Source organism: Oratosquilla oratoria, chromosome 42, assembly GCF_046742065.1.
Source record: "Oratosquilla oratoria isolate Oo_2021 chromosome 42, ASM4674206v1, whole genome shotgun sequence".
Classification (NCBI taxonomy): domain Eukaryota; kingdom Metazoa; phylum Arthropoda; class Malacostraca; order Stomatopoda; family Squillidae; genus Oratosquilla; species Oratosquilla oratoria.
In genome coordinates, this window is record NC_134818.1 from 36814872 (window position 1) to 36837390 (window position 22519).

The 22519-nt window shown below is 39.7% G+C and overlaps 2 protein-coding genes across 2 annotated transcripts in view; one reads left to right on the forward strand and one right to left on the reverse strand.

Annotated features, from left to right (window-relative positions):
- Window positions 1-22519, reverse strand: part of LOC143021761 (uncharacterized) — a 184667-nt gene that overhangs the window by 41560 nt on the left and 120588 nt on the right. The window lies entirely within an intron of this gene.
- The window catches only part of LOC143021367 (uncharacterized), a 57076-nt gene that overhangs the window by 20479 nt on the left and 14078 nt on the right, over window positions 1-22519 (forward strand). The window contains exon 4 of the mRNA XM_076178802.1: window positions 6941-7046. Coding sequence (XP_076034917.1) covers window positions 6941-7046 — 106 coding nt within the window. The remainder of the gene's footprint in view (window positions 1-6940; window positions 7047-22519) is intronic.

Below are 22519 nucleotides of genomic sequence, written 5' to 3' on the forward strand. Positions count from 1 at the left end.
CACTAACAGGTCGTTCCTGTCTAAAACTTCCATTCCTTTCATTATTCTGTAGATAGTCAGCAAATCTCCTCTTTCTCTTCTTTGTTCCAGAGTTGGTAGGTTCAATTTGGATAGTCTTTGCTCATATGTTAGTTTGGCGAGAGTCGGTGCTAGTTTGGTTGTCGCTCTTTGTAATCTTTCTAGTTTCTTAATATTCTTTTTGGTACTGGGTGTCCAAAGTGATGCTGCGTACTCAAGTTTTGGTCTTATTAGTGTAGTTAGTATTTTCTTTATCATTTCTTTATCCATATAAGCAAATGCCACTTTCATTTACCTCGATAAGTTGTAGGTTTCTCCGAATATTTTATTTATATGCTTATCTGGTTTCATGTCCTTTCCAATCATCACTCCAAGATCTTTTTCAGAGTTTGCTTTTTTTTTTTTTTTCTTCCCCAATTCTGTAATCTTTTGATATTCTGTTTTTACTCTTTCCAAATTCCATTATACTGCATTTCTTTATATTAAATTTTACTTCCCACTTTTGAGTCTAATTCCATATCATGTCCAGATCTTGTTGCAATGGGTTACAGTCCTCTTCCGTTTTTACCTTCTTAAGGGGGTACGCGACACCTGGGGGGGTGAATTTGGTGAAGATATGGCATTTTTCAAAACTGTGTTCAAAATGTTCGTATACCATTTAGAAATAAATTCCGACAAATAATTTTCCAGCCGCGCGCAATTTAAAGGCCTTGGATGAGGTTTAAAAGGACAGAGTTAAAGGCGCAACCCACACTAGAAAGAGGCGTGCCATTTAGGACCTTCAGGCGCATCGAATAACGTTGAAATTTGATTGAATTTACACTCGCCCAGTGTATCAACGGCCAATACGATTGTGGAGGGGAAGGGAGGAAGGTGGAGGGAGAATATTTCGCCAACTTTGTGTGAAACTAAGCGTTAGTTACCGGCTAGATCTGAATATGAAAGTACGAATGTCTCATGAGCTCTCATTGCAATCTATTACTTTAGCTAGTACATATTACTCTTTAGTACAGTCATCATGAGTAGCAAAAAGAACAAAAGAACATCACAATGACAAAAAACAGCAGTTAAAGATGGCAAGCAGTCAAAGACGACTAAAGATCTCACCACCTCTCACTCCACCACCGCCCTCACCTGCACCTCTGTGACGGTGACAGAGGTAAAGGACAACATTAGACTAAACAATTCAAAGAGGAAGATTAAATCCAAAGAAGAAAGCAAGAGGAAAAAGATCAAGGATATACAGGAAGAAGAATGAAGAAGGGACATCATATGATGCTGGAGGGGGTGCCCTACCAACATAGATTGGCGAGGGGAATCTGATGAGGAAAGAGAAGGCGCCCACTACTGGAAAATAAACCTCTTTCCAATGATTTAGATACCCTGAAGACCCCCAGCAGAGAGGTTTCATATGAAGAAACCGCCAAAGGTGCAAAAAAGCAAATTATATGATGTTGTCGTCTGTGCGTCGTCACTACTGTGACATACTTATACTTTAGTTTTTCAGTATTTAAAGTACTTATAATTAAAATATGTTGATAATTTTTACTGTACTTATTATATAATAAGAATTAAGCCATGAAAAAATCAGTCAAATTGGTGAAACTATAAGCAAGTTACAGATATATTCATATTTCAAGTTGCCATATCTCTGTTCGATATTTTTCTATTTTTTTTTAATCATAAAAAATCTAATATACATTAGATTTACATGAAACTTACAGGGAATATTACTTTTAGTAACTGCTAGGGCCGATCGTTCGAATATTTTGAATAGGATGAAAGAGTTCGGAGTAATAATGGAAACGAGCAAAAAAATTGTATTTTTCACGATTTTTGCCAGACATTAAAATTTAAATGCCTGTATGCAAAAGTATAAAGGAAATTGTTCAATTACTCAATGACCGGCCCTAGGTGTGCCTACTGACTAATCATAGACAAAATATAAAACAAATTGGTCCACGTATTATGGTTCTGTGCACTTTTAAATGTCGCTACTGGTATACGTACATGTGTACATGTGTACATGTGTACATACATCATTCTGCTTCACCTAAAATGTAGGCAATATGGATACCTATTTATCTGAGAAGTTTCAGCTCTTTACTCTAAATATTTTAGAAAATGACCTCCAGGTGTCGCGTACCCCCTTAAGTAATTTTGCATCATCTGCAAAGAAATTCATATAGCACTCCACGCCTTCATTCATGTCATTAATGTATACGGCGAACATGATCGGGGCCAGTACTGATCCTTGCGGGACACCGCTTTTTACTTCTTCCCAGTTGGACATTTTTTCTCTAATTACAACTCTCATTTTCCTCTCAATCAGGAAGTCTCTCATCCATTCCAATAATTTTCCTCTGATGCCACCTTTTGACTATCTTATTTATTAGTTTCCTATGAGGTACCTTATCAAATGCCTTTTGCAGGTCCAGAAAAGCACAGTCCGCCCATCCATCTCTTTCTTGTATGTCTACTAATCTTGAGTAAAAGCAGATCAGATTTGTTGTACATGATCTCCCTTGTCTGAATCCAAATTGATTTGGGTTCAGTATATATTTTTCTTCCAGGTATTTAACCCATCTGTTTTTGGCAACTCTTTCACAAATTTTTGCTATTGTGCTTGTTAGTGAGACCGGTCTGTAGTTAGATGGATCTTCCTTATCACCTCCTTATAAATTGGTACAATGTTTGCTTTTTTCCAGTCCAATGGTACTTTTCCTTCTTTAAGTGAGAATTTAATTATATTGTATATTTTGTCAGTTAATTCTTCCGTACATTCTTTCAGTATCCAGTTTGCAATTCCGTCTGGGCCATGTGATTTTCTGACATCAAGGGTTTTAATTTGATCACTGATTTCTTTTTGTGTTAAGTTTATTTCTTTCATTGCTGGGGATAATTCTCTCTATCTACACTGTTAGGCGAGTTTTCTATTGTAAATACTGATCTGAAGTGGTTCATAATTTCAGCCATTTCCAGTTCTTCTGTATATTCTTTTTTATCTTGGCGCAGTTTTTCTATTTCTTGTTTGTTTTTCAGTTTTCCATTTACATATTTGTAAAATAGTTTGGGTTCTTCCTTACATTTGTCTATTATCTTTTTTTCATAATTTCTCTTTTCATCTCTGCGTATTTTTACATATTCATTTCTTAGTTTGATGTACGTTTGCCATTTGCTTTGTTTCTTATCTCTTTTCCACTTTTTCCAAGCTTTGTCTCTTTTGTCCTTAGCTTCACTACATCTTTTGTTGTACCAGCTCTTTATGTATGCCTTTTCCATTTTTGTTGTGGTACATATTTGTTCACTCCTTCATTATAAATTTCTTTTAGTATGTTCCAGTTTTCTTCTATCCTTGTATCTTCATTTTGGAATTTTTCCCAGTTTGCATTACGAAAGAATGTTTTAAGTTTCTCAAAGTTTGTTTTGTTATACATAGGTCTTCCTATTCTATGTTTATCATTTTTGCTTTGGTCCATTTGTTCTTTCAATTCCATTTCTATTAGTACGTGGTCACTTTTCTTCAATAATCTCATGTTCTGTCGTAAGTATTAAGTCCAATTTTGAGGATTCTTCATTTCCTCTGTATCCAGTATTTTCTCTAATCCACTGGGTCATTGTGTATTCAATGGTCAAGTCAAGGAGTACATTGCCCCAGTGTTTCTCTCCCCCTTCACTGTCATTTCTTCCCAGCATATTTCTTTTGAATTAAAGTCACCCATAATTACTGTATTTCCTCCATCTTTCAGTGTTTCAATTAATTCATCTTTTGTATCTTCTAGTAACTCAGAATGATCCCTTTCTGTCCAGGCTTGTGTTTTAGGAGGTACATATACCACTGCAAATTTTCTTTTCTTCATTTGTTTACCTTCGACTTGTACTATAATTGATTCTACATTATTTTTTCCTTCAGTTATTTTTGTTACAATTAAATCTTTCTTGGTCAAAATTAGAACTCCTCCGCCCTGTTTGTTCTTTCTATTCTTTGTCCAACAGTTGTATACACCTTGTCCCACAGTGTAGGGTGTTAGGGTGTACTTTAATTTGGTTTCTACAATTCCCATTATGTCTGGTTCTTCTAAGACTAGATAATCGTTTAATTTGTTTATTCCTGAGATTATTCCATCTATATTTGTATGTGGAATAGCTTAGAAGGATATAACCCAAGCTTGAACAATACATGAACTCAAATCTAAATATGATGATTGGAAATAAAAGATATAGATTAAGTTGGAACTGTACATGAATTTGAGTCTAGGTATGTTAGAGAATAGGAGATGGGACCCAATGAGCATTGCTCCTCTCTTGTATACTACAATTAGGTAAATACAGTTTAGTACCATCAGAATGTAGAAGTTGCTGAAATGTATTGCATATTATTCATTTATTAGCTCTTATTGTTTTTTACATTTCATTTGATTGGTGAGATTAATGTGGCTTGTCTTCCTGTGGGAAATGATTTTATAAGGAGTTGCAGGAAACTTCACATTTCAGAAAATTGTAAGGGGTTTCAATATCATGCAATTGCATGGTGGAACTCATGAGCATTTGAATATATTGCAAAAAAAAAGAAAAGTAAATAAAAGAAAAACTAACCTTTGCTGGGAATTTTAAAGAAGATATGAAGGACTTAATGATGATGATGTTTTGGTTTAATGTCAAGAACTCCCCCTATCCGAAGGCTAGGACGGTGCCCCTTAAAGAGGACTTTGTAGCATGGAATTTAATGAACCATGCTCCTGGTCCAACTCACTGGGGACAGGGTTCAAATTTATGTCACCTTGATCTGTAAACATGTTTTCATTGGCAGCTTTATGTAGCATAAAATTTCTTAACTCCTCCATGTCTTGTGTTTATTCTTTTCCACAAATAGCTCAAAGTTTTGCAAATTGCACAACTCACTCAAAAGTGCTTTGGTTGTTGCTGACACCTTGCTCATCGGATAAGGACGTAGACTCTTCCTGGTTTTGTACAGCTTCAGTTTTAGCCAGTGGGAGTGAAAAAATGTTGATCTTTGGGTTTCCTTTTTTGTGCTTACTCATACCTTTTGGGAAGGATTTACTTTGTTCTTGCTGTGTATGTTTTCTAGGTCCACTATTTGAAAAAATGGCCTGCATTGTATATACAGTTTCTATAATTATCTGTATACAAAGGGGTTTTTCCCTTTATAAGGGAGGTAGTCTTCCATAATTATGATAATATTGTATGTATCACTTACTGGAAACCTGCAGTGAACCCCTCCATTGTCCTTGGCATTCATCTTTGAGCCCTCCAATAGATCTCTTGGAGACTTGTTTTTGTTGTCATAGTGTGGGAAACTTTCAGTGTCACTGACTTGTATTAGTAGGGGAGCAGTTGCTAGTTGTCAGCTCTTGTGTGAAAAGGTGGAGGAAATGATATGGGCAGTAAAAATTGATAAAGATCATCGTAGGTCCAGGATGAGGTAGAAAGTGAACCACCAAAGGGAAATGAACTCCCCTCACTCAAATGATTTATTTTTCTATTTATAAACGGATAACACAACATTGATAAGTATTGTTTAAATACCTAATCAAACCTAATGATAGTGAGTTGTTTAATTTAGTAGGACCCTGGGGTTCATTTTCCATCATAGAAAATGGACCCCAGATCCAATTTCAGGGGGGGGGGAGGTTCATATTCTATTTTACACTGATCTAATGGCCTTTCCTCAGTTTTGCACCTCATGTGGAGGTGCAGGTGCTGATAAGTTAAGATAGGGGATAGGGAGATGTTTCTCTCTTGCAGGACGTCCACTTCCAGGCAATCATTGGTTCCATATTTTCCATGCTTGGAGAAAAATCTTTGGGTGATTGACTATCCTTTTGTTATTTGGAATAGTGTTATGTAATACCCACACAACATCTTATTTCAGTGGTTCTTTGAAATTTAAGCTAATGTAGTAAAACTTTGTAATTTCAGTTAATGAAATAAATAAGCATAGATTATTTTTTTTTTAATTTTTTTTTTTTTTTTACTTCATTATTAGAGATGAAATTTAGTGGATGCATGAAATGTTCCTAATTCATGAAAATAAAGTTTATTGTCTTTTAAAGGTAATTTGTGTTTATATCTGAAAAGTTCAATTTTGTGATCGTATATTTTTTCATCTTTGTAATGAAGTTATTTAATATTATAGCAAAATAAAAATTTATATTTGGTATATCTTGTACTGTGTAGTTATAGGATTTTGAGATCAGTACAGCACATTATGTACAGGTTTCTCAGGTATTGTACTACCACAAGAATTTTCAGTTTTAGTACAGCTTTTAATATTAACCAAATATTTACAGCATATCTATATGCCTTTAACATAAAGCATGACTGCAGTTTTGATCATGTAAAGCACAGCTTTGTGCTGTGATAAACATAAATAGTGCTTTGAGTTTGATGTGCAGTGTTATTGATATATAAGATGTACATAATTTGTGTGTGGAAGGTTTACTAACATCAAATGCAATTTATTTTTTGTAATATTGATATCATATTTTATACATTTTCTTCACTTTTATTAGTTTTTGCTATGACCTGTAAATGTTTGTGACATTTGTAGTTTAATATAGAATAGATGATGTAATATAAATACAGTGAAGTATTGCTGAACTTGAAATTATTGTAACACAACAAGTACAGGATATTTTCAGAAATATTGTATTTTAGTTACTTTTTTGGAATAGAAGAAAAACTCAAATTGGTGAGAAAATTATTTTAAAGTAAATTTTCATACTTATTGGAGAGCAAATTTTTGTATTTATTAGAAAGCAAAATTTGCTAAGTATTGTTGACACTCTTTGTTGATCATGTGTACTCCTTTTCCTCCAGTTGATGAGAATACAAGTGCTGAAACCTTACTAATGCTGTCCCCTTGACACTCCATGACCCTAATGCCTTATGGTGGTTGCAGGATGCATGCAGTAGTGGGAGTGGAGAATCGGGGGACCTGTACAGTGAGGGTGGTGCTGTACCCACCACCTATATCTACAATTCCAACATTTTTGATCAGTCTTTGGGTGAGTACCAATTTTCTTTCTCCCCCTCCCCTGTCCCACCCTTCCTCCCTCCCTCCCTTCACTCACTTGCCCACCCACTCGTTCAGTCTTCCTCCTCTTGCTCTCCCTCTTTCTCCCCACTTCCTTTATTCCATCTCCCCCTTCCACTCTCTTACTTTTAACCCCCCCCCCAAAAAAAAATAAACTATACCTAAAAAATAAACAATCTACAGTCAAAAATCTTCTAGAATCTAGATATATTGATTAATATTTCATTCTTCATGTTGTCATTTATTATCAGAAGCTCCAGCATGCCTTCCTCACCTTCATTTTGTAGTAGCATTTGTATTGTCATCCTTGGCCACTTTACTTCATATCAGGTGTGTTTCTCTCTCTCTCTCTCTTTCTATCTCTCTCTCGATAAGCTGATAAATTCTTATAAAACCTCATACATGTGTGGTCTTTATCTTGCACTCTTAATAGCATTACATCTTGTTTATTTCCATATGTCCTTGAACAATTGTGCATATTTCTCCCCCTCCTCTTCCTTCTCCTTGTTATTATTTTAGTGGAGATTAGCCTCCAGTTATGAAAGAGTACTACATGACTGATTGATCCTTAGAGGTGAACTAAAGTCCCCAAAGAGAAACTACTCGTATGAATCATGCAGTCTTTGTCCCATATGGGGATTATGTAGGTGGTTTAACATGGCTACCCACCTTATAAGGGGTAATACAGTTTTGGTGCACTCGTGTATTTTGCTGCCAGTAACCAGTATTTCTTTCTATATACAAAGAGCTTTTTCCCCATTATAAGGGAAGTCATGGACATATATTCTATTCCCACCCATTTCATTCCCCACCACCACCTTTTCCACCCCTCCCATCTTAGCTCCTCATGGATTACAGGTCATCCCTGCATCTGCCAACTGCCCTGGGTTAAACACACATAATTTTGTCTGTGTTAGAGGAAATCTCTGTTCACATAGAAATTATGCTACCTCTGCTATACTGTCCAAATACTCTTAACCTCTTGAATATGGTGACACCTATGTATACTTCCTGTACCACTTCTCTGAATCTAAGTTTTCATTTCCACTGAACCCTGTGATGGAAAGGGAGAAAGAATACTGCCACAAGGTGTTCCCAATTGAGTCATTAAAGGGGACAGAGGATAGGACTAGGCATCCTACTCTTTGTAGCCCTGAAAAGGGACATTCTTATGAGAAGTCAGTCAGTATATGTATATTTGGGAATAGTATGATGAAATCACAAGTGGCTTTGATATTTTTACCTAATATATTCCTGAAGATAAATGTAGGTAAAAGTAAGGTGATGAGATGTACAAGGAGAGAATATAGCAGCAAATTGGAAGTTAGTATTAAGGGAGAGAGACTGGAGGAAGTGGGTAGCTTTAAATACTTGGAGGTGAATGTGGCAGGAAAGGGAGGAGTGGAGGTGGAGGTAGAATATAGATTGAAAGAAACAAGTAAATGCCTTGGGAGATTAAAAAGTGTAATGAGAAATAAACATTTGGGAATGGATGTTAAGAGGAGATTGTATGAAGGAATGATTGTGCTGACAGCACTGTATAGGGCAGAAATGTGGAACATAAAAGAGGAAGAGTTTAAATGTGTTTGAGATGAAGTGCCTGAGAAGTGTGATTAGGGTTACTAGGCTGGATAGAATGAGAAACAAGGTGGTGAGGAGGAGAGTGGGAGTTGAAAGAGAGTTGGGAGGTAGGGTTGATGAAAGAATTTTGGGATGGTTTGGACACATGTAAAGAATGAATGAAGAAAGATTAGTAAGTGTGGAAAGTGGAGGTGGATGGAGTGAACATGAGGGTGTGACCAAGGATGAGATGGATGGATGAGATAACAGGGCCATTGGGAAAGAAGGGAATGTCTGTTGAAGAAGGAAGGGAGAAGACAGAAGATAGCAGTGAGTGGAGAATGGTTGTGTATGGATGATGCTGTGATGCCTGGAAAGGAGTGGATGAGGGATGGAAGGGTGAAGGAGTATGTGTGAATGATATTTTGATGCACCCCGAAGGGAATTCTCTCCATCCTCTCTCTGCATGAGGGGTGGGGGAGGGGGCTTGCTGATTAAATGAAGCAGCCTTGCTGTGAATGTACTGTGTCTTGCTGTATTGTTTCTGACCCAGGGCAGTGGGTGAGATGCAGGGATGACCCATCATCTAGGAGGAGCCAAGAAAAGACAGAGGGAGGGTTGGTAAATGGGAGTGTAGTATTTGGAGATGAAATGAGTGAAAGTGGATTTTTGCCTTTGACTTTAGCTACCACCCTTGTAAGGGGATAAGATCCCCTGATGTATGTATGTATGTACATACATACATACATATACCAAAGGCTTTTTCCCCTTATGAGAAGGGTATCCAATTAATAATAGCACAAAAACCACTCCCACCCATTCCATCCCCAAAATACTCCACTCCCATCCACCCCCTTCCCCCCCTCTCATCTAGGCACCTCCTGGATGATGGGTCATTCCTACATCTTGTCCACTGCCCTGGGTCAGAAGCAGTGTCGCAAGACTCAGCACATCCACAGCAAGGTCACTTCTTTAAATTGGTGACCCCCCTCTCTGTCCCCTCATGCAGAAAAGGAGATGGGGAGAAATCCCTTCGGGCTGCATTAATTTATTTTTCACACACACTCCCTCACCCACTCCCCCTCATGCATCACAGCATCATCCATACACAACCATTCTCCATTCACCCCTATCTTCTGTCCTCTCCCATCCTTCCTCAACCAACATTCCCCTCTTTCCCAATGCCCCTTTTACCCCATCCATCCATCTTATCCTAGGTTGGCCCCTCATGTTCACTCCTTCCACCTCTCCCTTCCATAACTCTTTTACTAGTCTTTATTCATTCATTATTTCCATCTGTCTAAACCATCCCAATATTCTTTCATCAACCCTATCTCCCAACTCCCTTTCCATCCCCATTCTCCTCCTCACCTCATTTCTCACTCTATCCAGTCTAATAACCCCTATCATACTTCTCAGGCACCTCATCTCAAACACCTTCAAACTCCTCTCTTCCTCTCTTATGTTCCATGTTTCTGCCCCATACAGTGCTGTCAGCACAGTCACTCCTTCATACAAACTCCTCTTAGCATCCATTCCCATTTCTCAATACACTTTTTAATCTACCAAGGCATTTATTTGCTTCTCTCAGCCTACATTCTAACTCCATCTCTACTCCTTTCCTGCCATTTTCACACCCAAGTATCTAAAACTATACACTTCGTCCAGACTCTCTCCCTTAATACTCACTTCCAGTCTGCTGCCATATTCACCCCTTGTACATCTCATCACCAAACTTTTACCCACATTTATCTTCAACTTTCCTCTTTCGCATACCTTCCCAAACTGTATCACTAACTTCCTCAATCCCTCCTCTGATCCTGCTACAAGCGCAGTGTTGCCAGCAAACAACAACTGATTTATCTCCCACTTTTCTCCATTTCCTTTATCCATCTCCAATCCCCGATCCACTACCATTGCATTTACATCTCGTACCACCCCATCCATGTATAAATTGAACAGCCAGGGCTACATAACACATCCCTGATGAAGTCCCACCTTTGCCTCAAACCACTCACTCTCTCCATTTCTAATCCTAACACGAGCTCTACTACTCTTGTAAAAACTCTTGACTGCTCTTCAAAGCTTTCCTCCTATCCCATATATCTGCAATACCTCCCACAGTGCCTTCCTGTCTACCCTGTCATAAGCCTTTTCCAGATCTATAAAAACCCAAAATACATCCTTACCTTTTCCTATAGCTTTCTCATATATCTGTCTTACCACAAAAATCTGATGGGACACCACAAGCATAGCACCCCCTCCCGTAAGATACAACTAGGTAAATAAATTCCTGGTGAAGTCACACCTTTACCTCAAACCACTCACTCTCTCCATTCCTGGTTCTAATACAGGCTCTACTACTCTCTAGGATGCTTATAACAACTTTCCTCCAGTCTTTTATATCTGCAATACCTCCCACAGTGCCCTCCTGTCTACCCGGTCATGAGCCTTTTCCAGATTCATTAAGGCCTAAAAAAATATCCTTATCTTTTCCTAAAGCGTCTTATCACAAAAATCTGATCCATGCAACCCCTACCTGTCCTAAACCCACACTGTTCCTCATCAATTACTCCCTCTGTTCCTCTCCTAATCCTCTCAATCAAAACCCTCCCATAAGACTTCCCAACTACAATTTACAAGCTGATCCCTCTGAAACTACTACACTCACACTTGTCCCCTTTTCCCTTGTAAATTGGAACTATACAGGCACTCCTGCAGTCTTCTGGCACTCAACCCTCTCTTAAACAAATATTAAAACCTCACCAGCCACTCCACCATCACTGTACCTCCTCTTTTCAGACATTCTGCATGACATCCATCCAAACCTAGGTGCCTTACCTGTTCTCATCATCTTAACTGCCTTCACTTCATCTTTCCTTACTTCTCCATATTCCTCACTCATCATGGTAATTTTCACAGCACTTCCCACTTCAACTACCTTTCCCTACCCATCCTCCTCTTACTGCCTTCTCTTCCATTATCATCTCTTCATCTGCACCTTTTACCTTTTCTTCTCTACTTGATTCACCTCTTTTTCCTCTCTTAATTTCTTTCCAAAACATGTTTTTATTTAAAAAAAAATTCCGTCATACTTTTACCCCATTTCACATCTGCTCTCCTCTTTGCCTCCTTTATCTTATGCTTTACTTCTCTTCTCTTTCTTTGTACCTCCCATATGATTCCCTCATCCTATTTTGTAACTAATCTGTGAAAACCCATTTCTTCTCTTCTACAACCCTCATTGCTTCCTTATCCCACCACTCACTACCCTTTCTTCTATTTCCTCCTGTCTTCCTTGTTCCACACACCATCTTTGCACACCTTATGATCCCCTCCTTGAACCATCCTCATTCCTCCTCCACTTCTAGTTCTACTCTATCCTTCACTCCCTCCCACTCCTTTCTCAGCTTCTTCTTGTACTCCTCCTTTTCTTTCTCATTTAAGCAGCTCACTCTAAGCACCTCCCTACCTTCTGTCCTTTTCCTCTTTCTCCATCTATTCTCCCCTCACAACTTACCTTCCACCAAAAAATTATCTGATATTTCCCCACTCTCTCCCCTTAGAACATATGCATCCTTAACTCTTCCTACTATTATCCTGGTTACCACTATATCCATTAATGCTCTGTCTACCACACTTCCATCCACCACCCTCTCCTGTATGTACTTATGTTTGATTTTCTTCCTAAACACTGTATTTACTATCGTCAACTCACTAAACACATCACCATGAACTCTCTGCTATGATTTTTTCCTGGAACTCCTCACTTCCCAACCACTCCATCTATTGGTTCCTTTCCTACGCTAGCATTAAGGTCTCCCAATACCACTACATTGACATTTTTATCCATCCAAAAAGTCTCCCTTTCCTCAACACTCTTCTCACTGCCAGGCCCATATGCACTTAGAAAAACCCACATCTGCCTTCCCAGTTTTATCCTTCAACTACATGTACTCCTGTGTAAATAAATATAATTGATCATTTAATTCTGTAAAGACTATGTTATGTTTTATTGTTATTGTTACCCCATCTGGGGTATTGGCTGTATGTTATGGTGAGGTTAACCCTTTCACTACGGGCCAAAATCTCGCGGGCAGCATTAGCTGCCAGACGTGCGATGTTGCGTCATAATATTTGCATGATAAAAAATAAAGTTACTGCTTATATAGCTCGTTCTCTTTCACCCGTGAATTTTGATAACCATAGAAAATATGATGAAGCCAGTTTACAGAGTATGGGGGTCACGCAGGTACGACTACAAAAAATATAATCATGACGCCGACATAGGCATCCTCGCGTACCCACTTGCTCCTCATGACGCCTACGTAGGCGTCATTGTATCGAAGGGGTTAAAAGCTGCTCAGTAGCATGCATCTGATACTTTAGGGTATATATGGGGTGCCCCAACAGACCAGAGATGTACATCATTTTGTCTAGTAGAGGGAAGCTCTATTCATCGAGAAATGATGATACTTGATTATACTGTGACTGTCCATTATGCTGTCCCCCTACTCTTGATACTGCCCTGTACCACTTCTCTTAATATTCCTTTTATTTTTTCACTGAACCCTGTGGTGAGGGGAAAGAATACTGCCACCAAGTCCTCCCACTTGAGTTGTAAAAGGCGACAAAAATGAGACTGAAATAGGACTAGGCATCCTTCTCCCTGTAGCCCCAAAGGGGACATAAAAAAAAAAAAAAAAAAAAAAAAAAAATCCAACCAGGTCCCAAAGGCTTGGGTCTTTTAATGTGTGTGGATGTGGTGTAGATGAGAGTAAAAGGGAAGAGATAGGCAGTATGTTTGTGAGAAGAAAGATGAATGTGTTGGCATTGAATGAAACTAAGTTGAAAGGGAGGGGCAAGTTTGAGTTTGGGAGTGTAGTTGGGAGGGCGTCAGGAGTGAAGAGAAGATAAAGGAGAGAAGGGTTGGCTATACTAGTAAGGGAAGAAGTAGGTAAATGTGTGGTGGAGTGAAAGGAGGTTTCTTCAAGGTTAATGTGAATGAAGGTGAAGCTGGGAAGGGAGATGTGGGTTTTTGTATAATGCATATGGGTGGGCCTGGTAGTGGGAAGAGTGTAGACGAAAGGGAGGCTTTCTGGATACATTTAAATGAGTGCATAGAGGGATTAGGGAGAAATGTCAATGTAGTGTTAATGGGAGACCTTAATGCTATGTTAGGAAATGAACCAATAGATGGAGTGGTTGGGAAGTGTGGACTCTCAGGAAAAATTGTAGTGGAGAGTTGATGGTGATGTGTCTAGAGAGCTGATAATAGCAAATATAGTGTATAGGAAGAAAGTCAAACATAAATACATCTGGGAGAGGGTGGTGGATGGAAGGGTGGTAGATAGGGTGTTCATGGACTATATAGTGGTAACCAGAAGACTAGTAGGAAGAGTTAAGGATGTACATGTTCTTAGGGGAGAGAACGGGTGAATATCAGATAATTTTTTGGTGGAAGGTAAGTTGAGAGTGGAGGATAGATGGAGAAAGAGGAAAAGGACAGAAGGTAGGGAAGTGCTTAAAGTAAACTGCTTAAATGAGAAAGAAAAGGAGGAGTACAAGAAGAAGCTGAGAGGGAGTGAAGGATAGAGTAGAACTAGAAGTGGAGGAGGAATGGGGATGGTTCAAGGAGGAAGTCATAAGGTGTGCAAAGATGGTGTGTGGAACAAGGATGATGGGAGGAAATAGAAGGAAGGGTAGTGAGTGGTGGGAAGATGAAGCAAAGAAAGTTGTAGAAGAGAAGCAGATATTTACAGATTGGTTATGAAATGGGACAAGAGAATCTTATGAGAAGTATAAAGAAATGAAAAGAGAAGTAAAACATAAGATAAAGGAGGCAAAGATGAGAGGCAGATGTAAGAGTATGACAGATAATTTGAAATGATTAAAAATAGGTTATGGAAAAAAATTAAGAGAGGAAAAGGAGCTGAATTAAGTAGAGAAGAAAAGGTAAGAGGTGCAGATGGAGAGATGATAATGGAAAAGACGGCAGTAAGAGGAAGATGGGTAGAGTATTTTAGGGAGTTGCTAAATGTGAAGGAGGATAGGGAGGGAAAGGTAGTTGCAGTGGGAAGCACTAAGAAAATGACCATGATGAGTGAGAAAATGGAAGAGAAATAAGGAAAGATGAGGTGAAGGAAGTTGTTAAAGATGATGAGAGCAGGTAAGGCACCTGGGTTGGATGGGTGTCATGCAGAATGTGTAAAAAAAGGGAGGTACAGTGGTGGAATACTGGTGAGTTTTTTTTTAATGTGGTGGAGGACTGGAGGAGTGCCTGTATAGTTCCACTTTACAAGGGAAAGGGGGACAAGTGTGAGTGTAGTAGTTTCAGAGGGATAAGCTTGTTAATTGTAGTTGGTTAGGCTAATGAGATGGTTTTGATTGAGAGGATTAGGAGAGGAACAGGGAGTAATTGGTGAGGAACAGTGTGGGTTTAGGACAGGTAGGGGTTGCATGGATCAGATTTTTGTGATAAGACGGATATGTGAGAAAGCTTTAGGAAAAGATAAGGATGTTTTTTTTGGGCCTTTATGGATCTGGAAAAGGTTCATGACAGGGTAGACAGGAAAGGACTGTGGGAGGTATTCCAGATATAAAGGATTGGAGGAAAGCTGTCAAGAGCAGTCAAGAGAGTAGTAGAGTGTATTAGAATCGGAAATGGAGAGAGTGAGTGGTTTGAAATAAAGGTGCGACTTCACCAGGAATTTATTTACCTAGTTGTATTTTACAGGAAGGGGAGCTTTGCTTTTGGTGTCCCATCTTTGTATCTCGCAGTGTCTAGTTTGCTCTTAAATTCATGTATAGATTTTGCACACACTATTGTTTCGTTCAGTTTGTTTCAGACATCCACTGCTCTGTGCTTTTTGAGTTTTATTTTTTTTTTATTTTTTCATGTTCCCTTGTGTTTCTCTTATGCCAGTTTAGTAAGTCCTCTCTATGAAGGACTTCCATGCCTTTCATGATTCTGTGGATGGTCAGCAGGTCACCTCTTTCTCTTTTAATAGTCTTTATATTCTTTTTGGTACTGGGTGACCATAGTGTTGCAGCATACTCCAGTCTAGGCCTAATTAGTGTGACTATTCTTCTTCTTCTTCTTCTTCTTCTTCTTCTTCTTCTTCTTCTTCTTCTTCTTCTTCTTCTTCTTCTTCTTCTTCTTCTTCTTCTTCTTCTTCTTCTTCTTCTTCTTCTTCTTCTTCTTCTTCTTCTTCTTCTTCTTCTTCTTCTTCTTCTTCTTCTTCTTCTTCTTCTTCTTCTTCCTCCTCTTCCTCTTCCTCTTCCTCTTCCTCTTCCTCTTCCTCTTCCTCCTCCTCCTATTTCTTTGTCCAAATAAGTAAAAGCCACCTTTATTGATCTTAGCCCGAAGGGGACGGAGAGGGGGGTCGCCGATTTAATGAAGCGGCCTTGCTGTGGATGTGCTGTGTCTTGCAACACTGCCTCTGACCCAGGGCAGTGGACAAGGTGCAGGGATGACCTGTCATCCAGGAGGTGCTAAGATAAGAGGGGTGGAGGGGAGTGGAGTGTATTTAGGGATGGAATGGGTGGGAATGATTTTATGCCTTTTTCTTTTTGGCTACCTCCCATGAAAGGGAGAAAAAGCCTTGGTATATGTATGTATGTATGTAGCAAGTTGTAGGATACTCCAATTTTTTTTTTTATCAGTTTATCAGGGGACATGTCATTTGTGATTACTCCCAGGTCTTTTTCAGATTCCAATGTCTTTATTTCCTTTGTTCCAATTTTATAGTGTTCTGACCCCCCCCCCATTCCATTATGCTACATTTCTTGAGGTTTAAGTCTACTTCCCACTTCTGACTCCATTTCCAAACTTTGTTCAGGTCTCTCTGCAGTGATTCACAATTTCAGTATTCACTTTCTTCAGCAATTTAGCGTCATCTGTAAAACAGCTCATATAACATTCCACATCTTCATATATGTCATTCACATAAATAGCAAACATTGTTGAAGCCAATGCTGATCCCTGTGGAACTCCACAAATCACCTCCTCCCAAGCTGACTCTTTTCTCTGAGCACTACACTTATTTTCCTTCCATGCAAAAAATCTTTCATCCAGTTTAATAGTTTACCTTGTATCCTTTGTATGTTTTCCAGTTTTTTGATAATTTTTTATGTGACATTTTGTCAAAGGTTTCTTGTAAGTCTAGGAAGCATAATCAGCCCATCCATCCCTTTCTTGTATTATATCTATCAGTCTTGAGTAGAAACAGATTAGATTTGTGGCACATGATCTTCCCTGTCTGAATCCAAATTGTGTCGGATTTATTATATTGTTTTCTTCCAGGTGTTATATCCATCTATTCTTAATAACCTTTTCATAAATTTTGGCTACAGTGCTTGTAAGGGAAACTGGTCTGTAATTTGTTGGATCTTCTTTTCTTCCTTTATATATTGGTACAATATTGGCATTTTTCCAGTTATTTGGTATTTTTCCTTCTTTGAATGAGCAACTTGAGTTGGATATTTTGTCTATTAATTCTTCTTTACATTCTTTTAGTATCCAGTTTGCTATTCTGTCTGGGCTGTGTGACTGCCTGACATCAAGCTTTGTTAATTGCTCCATTATTTCTTTTTGTGTTATTTTTATTTCTAACATGGGTGGGGATCACACTTTGTTCCCTTCATCCCAATGCTGTATTTTTTCTTTAGTGAAAACATGCTTGAAGTGATTATTCATGACTTCAGCCATTTCTAAATCTGCATACTCTGTATTTCCATTTCACCATTTCCTGTTTATTTTTAAGTTTACCATTCACATATCTATAGAATAGCTCAGGTTGATCTTTACATTTTTCTGTGATGTCTTTTTTCGTAGTTCCTATTTTCCTCTCTGTGCATTTTTACGTATTCATTTCTTTGGTTGATATATATTTGCCACTTTCCAGGGTTTTTATCTTTTTTTCCATCTTTTCCAAGCTTCGTATCTTCCATCTGTCACCTCACTGCATCATCTGTTGAACCAGCATTTATTCACCTTTTCTTGTTTCTGTCTTGGTATGCATTTATCTACTCCTTCGTTATAAATTTCCATCAAAGTCATCCATTGCTCTTCCACTTGTGTCTTTTCATTGCAGGATTTTTCCCAATTTGCATTTTGAATTAATTTCTCAAGTTTGCCAAAGTCAGTTTTGTTGTACATCAGTCTTCCTTGTCAGTATTTCTCATTTCTTTCCATATGTAATTCCTCCTTTAGTTCAAATTCAATTAATGTGATCACTCTTCCCCTCCTATGTTTTCCAATTTTTTAAATAATTTTTTGTCTGCTACTTTGTTGAAGGTGTTTTGTAAGTCTAGGAAAGCACAATCAGCCCATCCATCCCTTTCTTGTATTACATCTATTAGTCTTGAGTATAAACAGATTAGATTTGTAGCACATGATCTTCCCTGTCTGAATCCAAGTTGTCTCGAGTTTATTATATTGTTTTCTTCCAGATGTTTTATCCATCTATTCTTGATAATATTTTCACAAATTTTGGCTACAGTGTTTGTAAGGGACAAGTGTGCAGTAGTTTCAGAGGGATTTGCTTGTTAAGTGTAATAGGGAAGGCTTATGGGAGGATCTTGATTGAGAGGATTAGGAGAGGAACAGAGGGAGTGATTGGTGAGGAGCAGTGTGGATTTAGGACAGGTAGAGGTTGTGTAGATCAGATTTTTGTGGTAAGACAGATATGTGAGAAAGCTATAGGAAAAGGTAAGGATGTTTTTTGGGCCTTTATGGATCTGGAAAAGGCTTATGACAGGGTAGACAGGAAGGCACTGTGGGAGGTTTTGCAGATATACGAGATAGGAGGAAAGCTTCTAGGAGCTGTCGAGAGTTTTTACGAGAGTAGTAGAACATGTGTCTGGATTAGAAATGGAAAGAGTGAGTGGTTTGAGGTAAAGGTGGGACTTCGTCAAGGATGCGTTATGTCGCCCTGGCTGTTCAACTTATACATGGATGGGGTGGTGCAAGAGGTAAATGCAAGGGTAGTGGGTCAGGGATTGGAAATGTTTAAAGAAAATGGAGAAAAGTGGGAGGTGAGCCAGCTGTTGTTTGCAGACGAAACTGAACTTGTAGCAGGATCAGAGGAGGGATTGAGGAAGTTGGTGACAGAGTTTGGGAGAGTGTGTGAAAGAAGAAAGTTGAAGATAAATGTGGGTAAAAGTAAGGTGATGAGATGTACAAGGGGTGAAAGTGGCAGCAGACTGGAAGTGAGCATTAAGGGAGAGCGACTGGAGGAAGTGTATAGTTTTAGATACTTGGGTGTGAATGTGGCAGGAAAGGGTGGAGTGGAGGTGGAGGTAGAATGTAGACTGAGACAAGCGAGTAAATGCCTTGGTGGTTTAAAAAGTGTAATGAAGAATAGAGATTTGGGAATGGATGCTAAGAGGAGATTGTATGAAGGAGTGATTGTACCAACAGCACTGTATGGGGCAGAAACATGGAACATAAGAGAGGAAGAAAGGAGTTTGAATGTGTTTAAGGTGAGGTGTCTGAGAAGTATGATGGGGATTACTAGGCTGGATAGAGTGAGGAATGAGGAGGTGAGGAGGAGAACAGGAGTGGTAAGGGAGTTGGGAGAGAGGGTGGATGGAAGAGTATTGGGATGGTTCGGACAGATGGAAAGTGAGTGAAGAAAGACTAGGAAAAGAGGTATGGAAGGCAGATGTTGAGGGAGTGAACATGAGGGGGCAACCTAGGATGAGATGGATGGATGGGGTGAAAGGGGCCTTGGGGAAGAGGGGAATGTCTGTTGAGGAAGGACGGGAGAGGATAGAAGACAGGGATGAATGGAGAATGGTTGTATATAGATGATGTTGTGATGCATGAGGTGGAATGGGCGGGGATGGGGGGTGAGGTAGTATGTGTGAGAAAAATTTGACGCAGCCCAAAGGGATTTCTCCCCGTCTTCTCCTTTTCTGCATGAGGGAACGGAGAGGGGAGGTCACCGATTTAATGAAGCGGCCTTGCTGTGGATATGCTGTGTCTTGCGACACTGCTTCTGACCCAGGGCAGTGGACAGGATGCAGGGATGACCCGTCATCCAGGAGGTGCCAAGATAAGAGGGAGGGTGGAGGGGAGTGGACTGTATTAGGGATGGAATGGGTGGGAATGGTATTTATGCCTTTTTCTTTTTGGCTACTTCCCTTGTAAGGTGGAAAAATCCTTTGGTATGTGTATATTTGTAAGGGAGACTGGTCAGTAATTAGTTGGTTTTTCTTTATTTCCTCCTTTACATATTGGTACAATATTGTCATTTTTCCAGTCTTTTGTTATTTTTCCTTCTTTGAGTGAGCAAATTTTTATGTTGTATATTTTGTCCATTAGTTCTTTACATTCTTTTAGTATCCAATTTCTAATTCCATTTGGGCCATGTGATTTCCTAACATCAAGGTTCATTAATTGATCCATTATTACTTTTTGTGTTATTGTTATTTCCCTCATGGGGGAAATTGCACTTTACTTCCTTCATCCCAGTGCTGTACTTTTTCTCTTGTGAAAACAGACTTGAAGTGATTATTCATGACTAAAGCCATTTCTAGATCTCCTGTGTATTCTGTATTTCTGTGGCATAGTTTCACCATTTCCTGTTTATTTATAAGTTTGCCATTCATATATCTATAAAATAGTTTGGGCCGATCTTTTCATTTTTCTATGGTGGGTGGAGGGGAGTGAAGTGTATTGGGAATGGAATGGGTGGGAATGATTTTATGCCATTTTCTTTTTTGGCTACCTCCCTTTTAAGGGGGAAAAAGCCTTGGTATATGTATGTATGTCTTTATCGTTAGAATATGTTTGAGATGAGGTGTCTGAGAAGTATAAGGGTTACTAGGCTGGATAGAGTGAGAAATGAGGTGAGGAGGAGAACAGGGGTGGTAAGGGAGTTGGGGAGATAGGGTGGATGAAAGAGTATTGGGATGGTTTGGACACATGTAAAGAATGAGTGAAGAAAGACTAGTAAAAGAGGTATGGAAGGCAGATGTGGAGGGAGTGAACAGGAGGGGGCGACCTAGGATGAGATGAATGGTTGGGGTGAAAGGGGCTTTGGGGAAGTGGGGAATGTCTGTTGAGGAAGGACGAGAGAAGACAGAAGACGGGTGAATGGAGAATGGTTGTATATGGATGATGTGATGCATTAGGTGGAATGGGTGGGGGGATGAGGGGTGAGGTAGTATGTGAGAAAAATTTGACGCAGCCCGAAGGGATTTCTCCCCGTCTTCTCCTTTTCTGCATGAGGGGAAGGAAAGGGGGTGTCGCCAATTTAAATGAAGCAGCCTTGCTGTGGATATGCTGTGTCTTGCGACACTGCCTCTGACCCAGGGCAGTGGACAAGATGCAGGAGGTGCCAAGATAAGAGGGAGGGTGGAGGGCAGTGGAGTGTATTAGGGATGGAATGGGTGGGAATGGTTTTTATGCCTTTTTCTTTTTGGCTACCTCCCTTGTAAGGGAAGCCTTTGGTATATGTATGTATGTCTTTATCGTAGTTTCTTTTTTCCTCTGTACACTTACACATTCATTTCTATGGTTGATATATATTTGCCATTTTCCAGGTCTTTTATCTTTTCTCCATCTTTTCCAAGCTTTATATCTATGTGGAAGTGAAGAGGAATTTGAATGTGTTTGAGATGAGGTGCCTGAAAAATATGGTAGGGGTTACTATACTGGATAGAGTGAGAAATGAGGTGAGGAGGAGAGCGGGAGTGGAAAGGGAGTTGGGAGATAAGTTTGAGAGAGTATTGGGATGGTTTGGACATATGGAAAGAATGAGTGAAGAAAGATTAGTAAAAGAGGTGTGGAAGGGAGAGCTAAAAGGAGTGAACATTAGGGGGCGACCAAGGATGAGATGATCATGGATGGGGTAAAAGGGGCATTTGGAAAGAGGAGAATGTCTGTTGAGGAAGAATGGGAGAAGACAGAAGATTGGTGTGAATGGAGAATGGTTGTGTATAGATGATGCTGTGATGGATGGAAGGGAGTGGGTGGGGGATTAGGGTGTGAGGGAGTATGTGTGAATAATAATTTGACGCAGCCCAAAGGAATTTCTCCCCATGTTCTCTTTTTCTGCATGAGGGGATGGAGAGGTGGGGGTCACTGATTAAATGAAGTGGCTTTGCTGTGGGTGTGCTATACTGCTATACTGATTCTGACCCAGGGCAGTGGATGAGATGTAGGGATGACCCATCATCCAGGAGGAGCCAAGATAAGAGGGACAGGGTGAATGAGTGGAGTATATGGGGATGGAATGGATGGGAGTGGGTTTTATGCCTTTGTTTTTTGGCTGCCTCCCTTGTAAGGGGGAAAAAGCCTTTGATATATGTATGTTATCAATATGTGAAACTCTTATGTAAATACATACATATACCAAGGCTTTTTCCCCCTTACAAGGGAGGTAGCCAAAAAGGAAAAGGCATAAAATCATTCCCACCCATTCCATCCCTAAATACACTCCACACCCCTCCACCTTCCCTCATCCCTCTTATCTTAGCACCTCCTGGATGAAGGGTCATCCCTGCACCTTGTCCACTGCCCTGGGTCAGGAGCAGTGTCACAAGACACAGCATATCCACAACAAGGCCGCTTCATTAAATCGGCGACCCCCCCTCTCCGTCCCCCCATGCATAAAAGGAGAAGACGGGGAGAAATCCCTTTGGGCTGTGTAAAATTTTTCTCACACATACTACCTCACCCCCCATCCCCGCCCATTCCACCTCATGCATCACAACATCATCCATATACAACCATTCTCCATTCACCCCTGTCTTCTGTCCTCTCCCGTCCTTCCTCAACAGACATTCCCCTCTTCCCCAAAGCCCCCTTCACCCCATCCATCCACCTCATCCTAGAGCAGTCCCGTCTAGGGAACGACAACAACCTCATCCTAG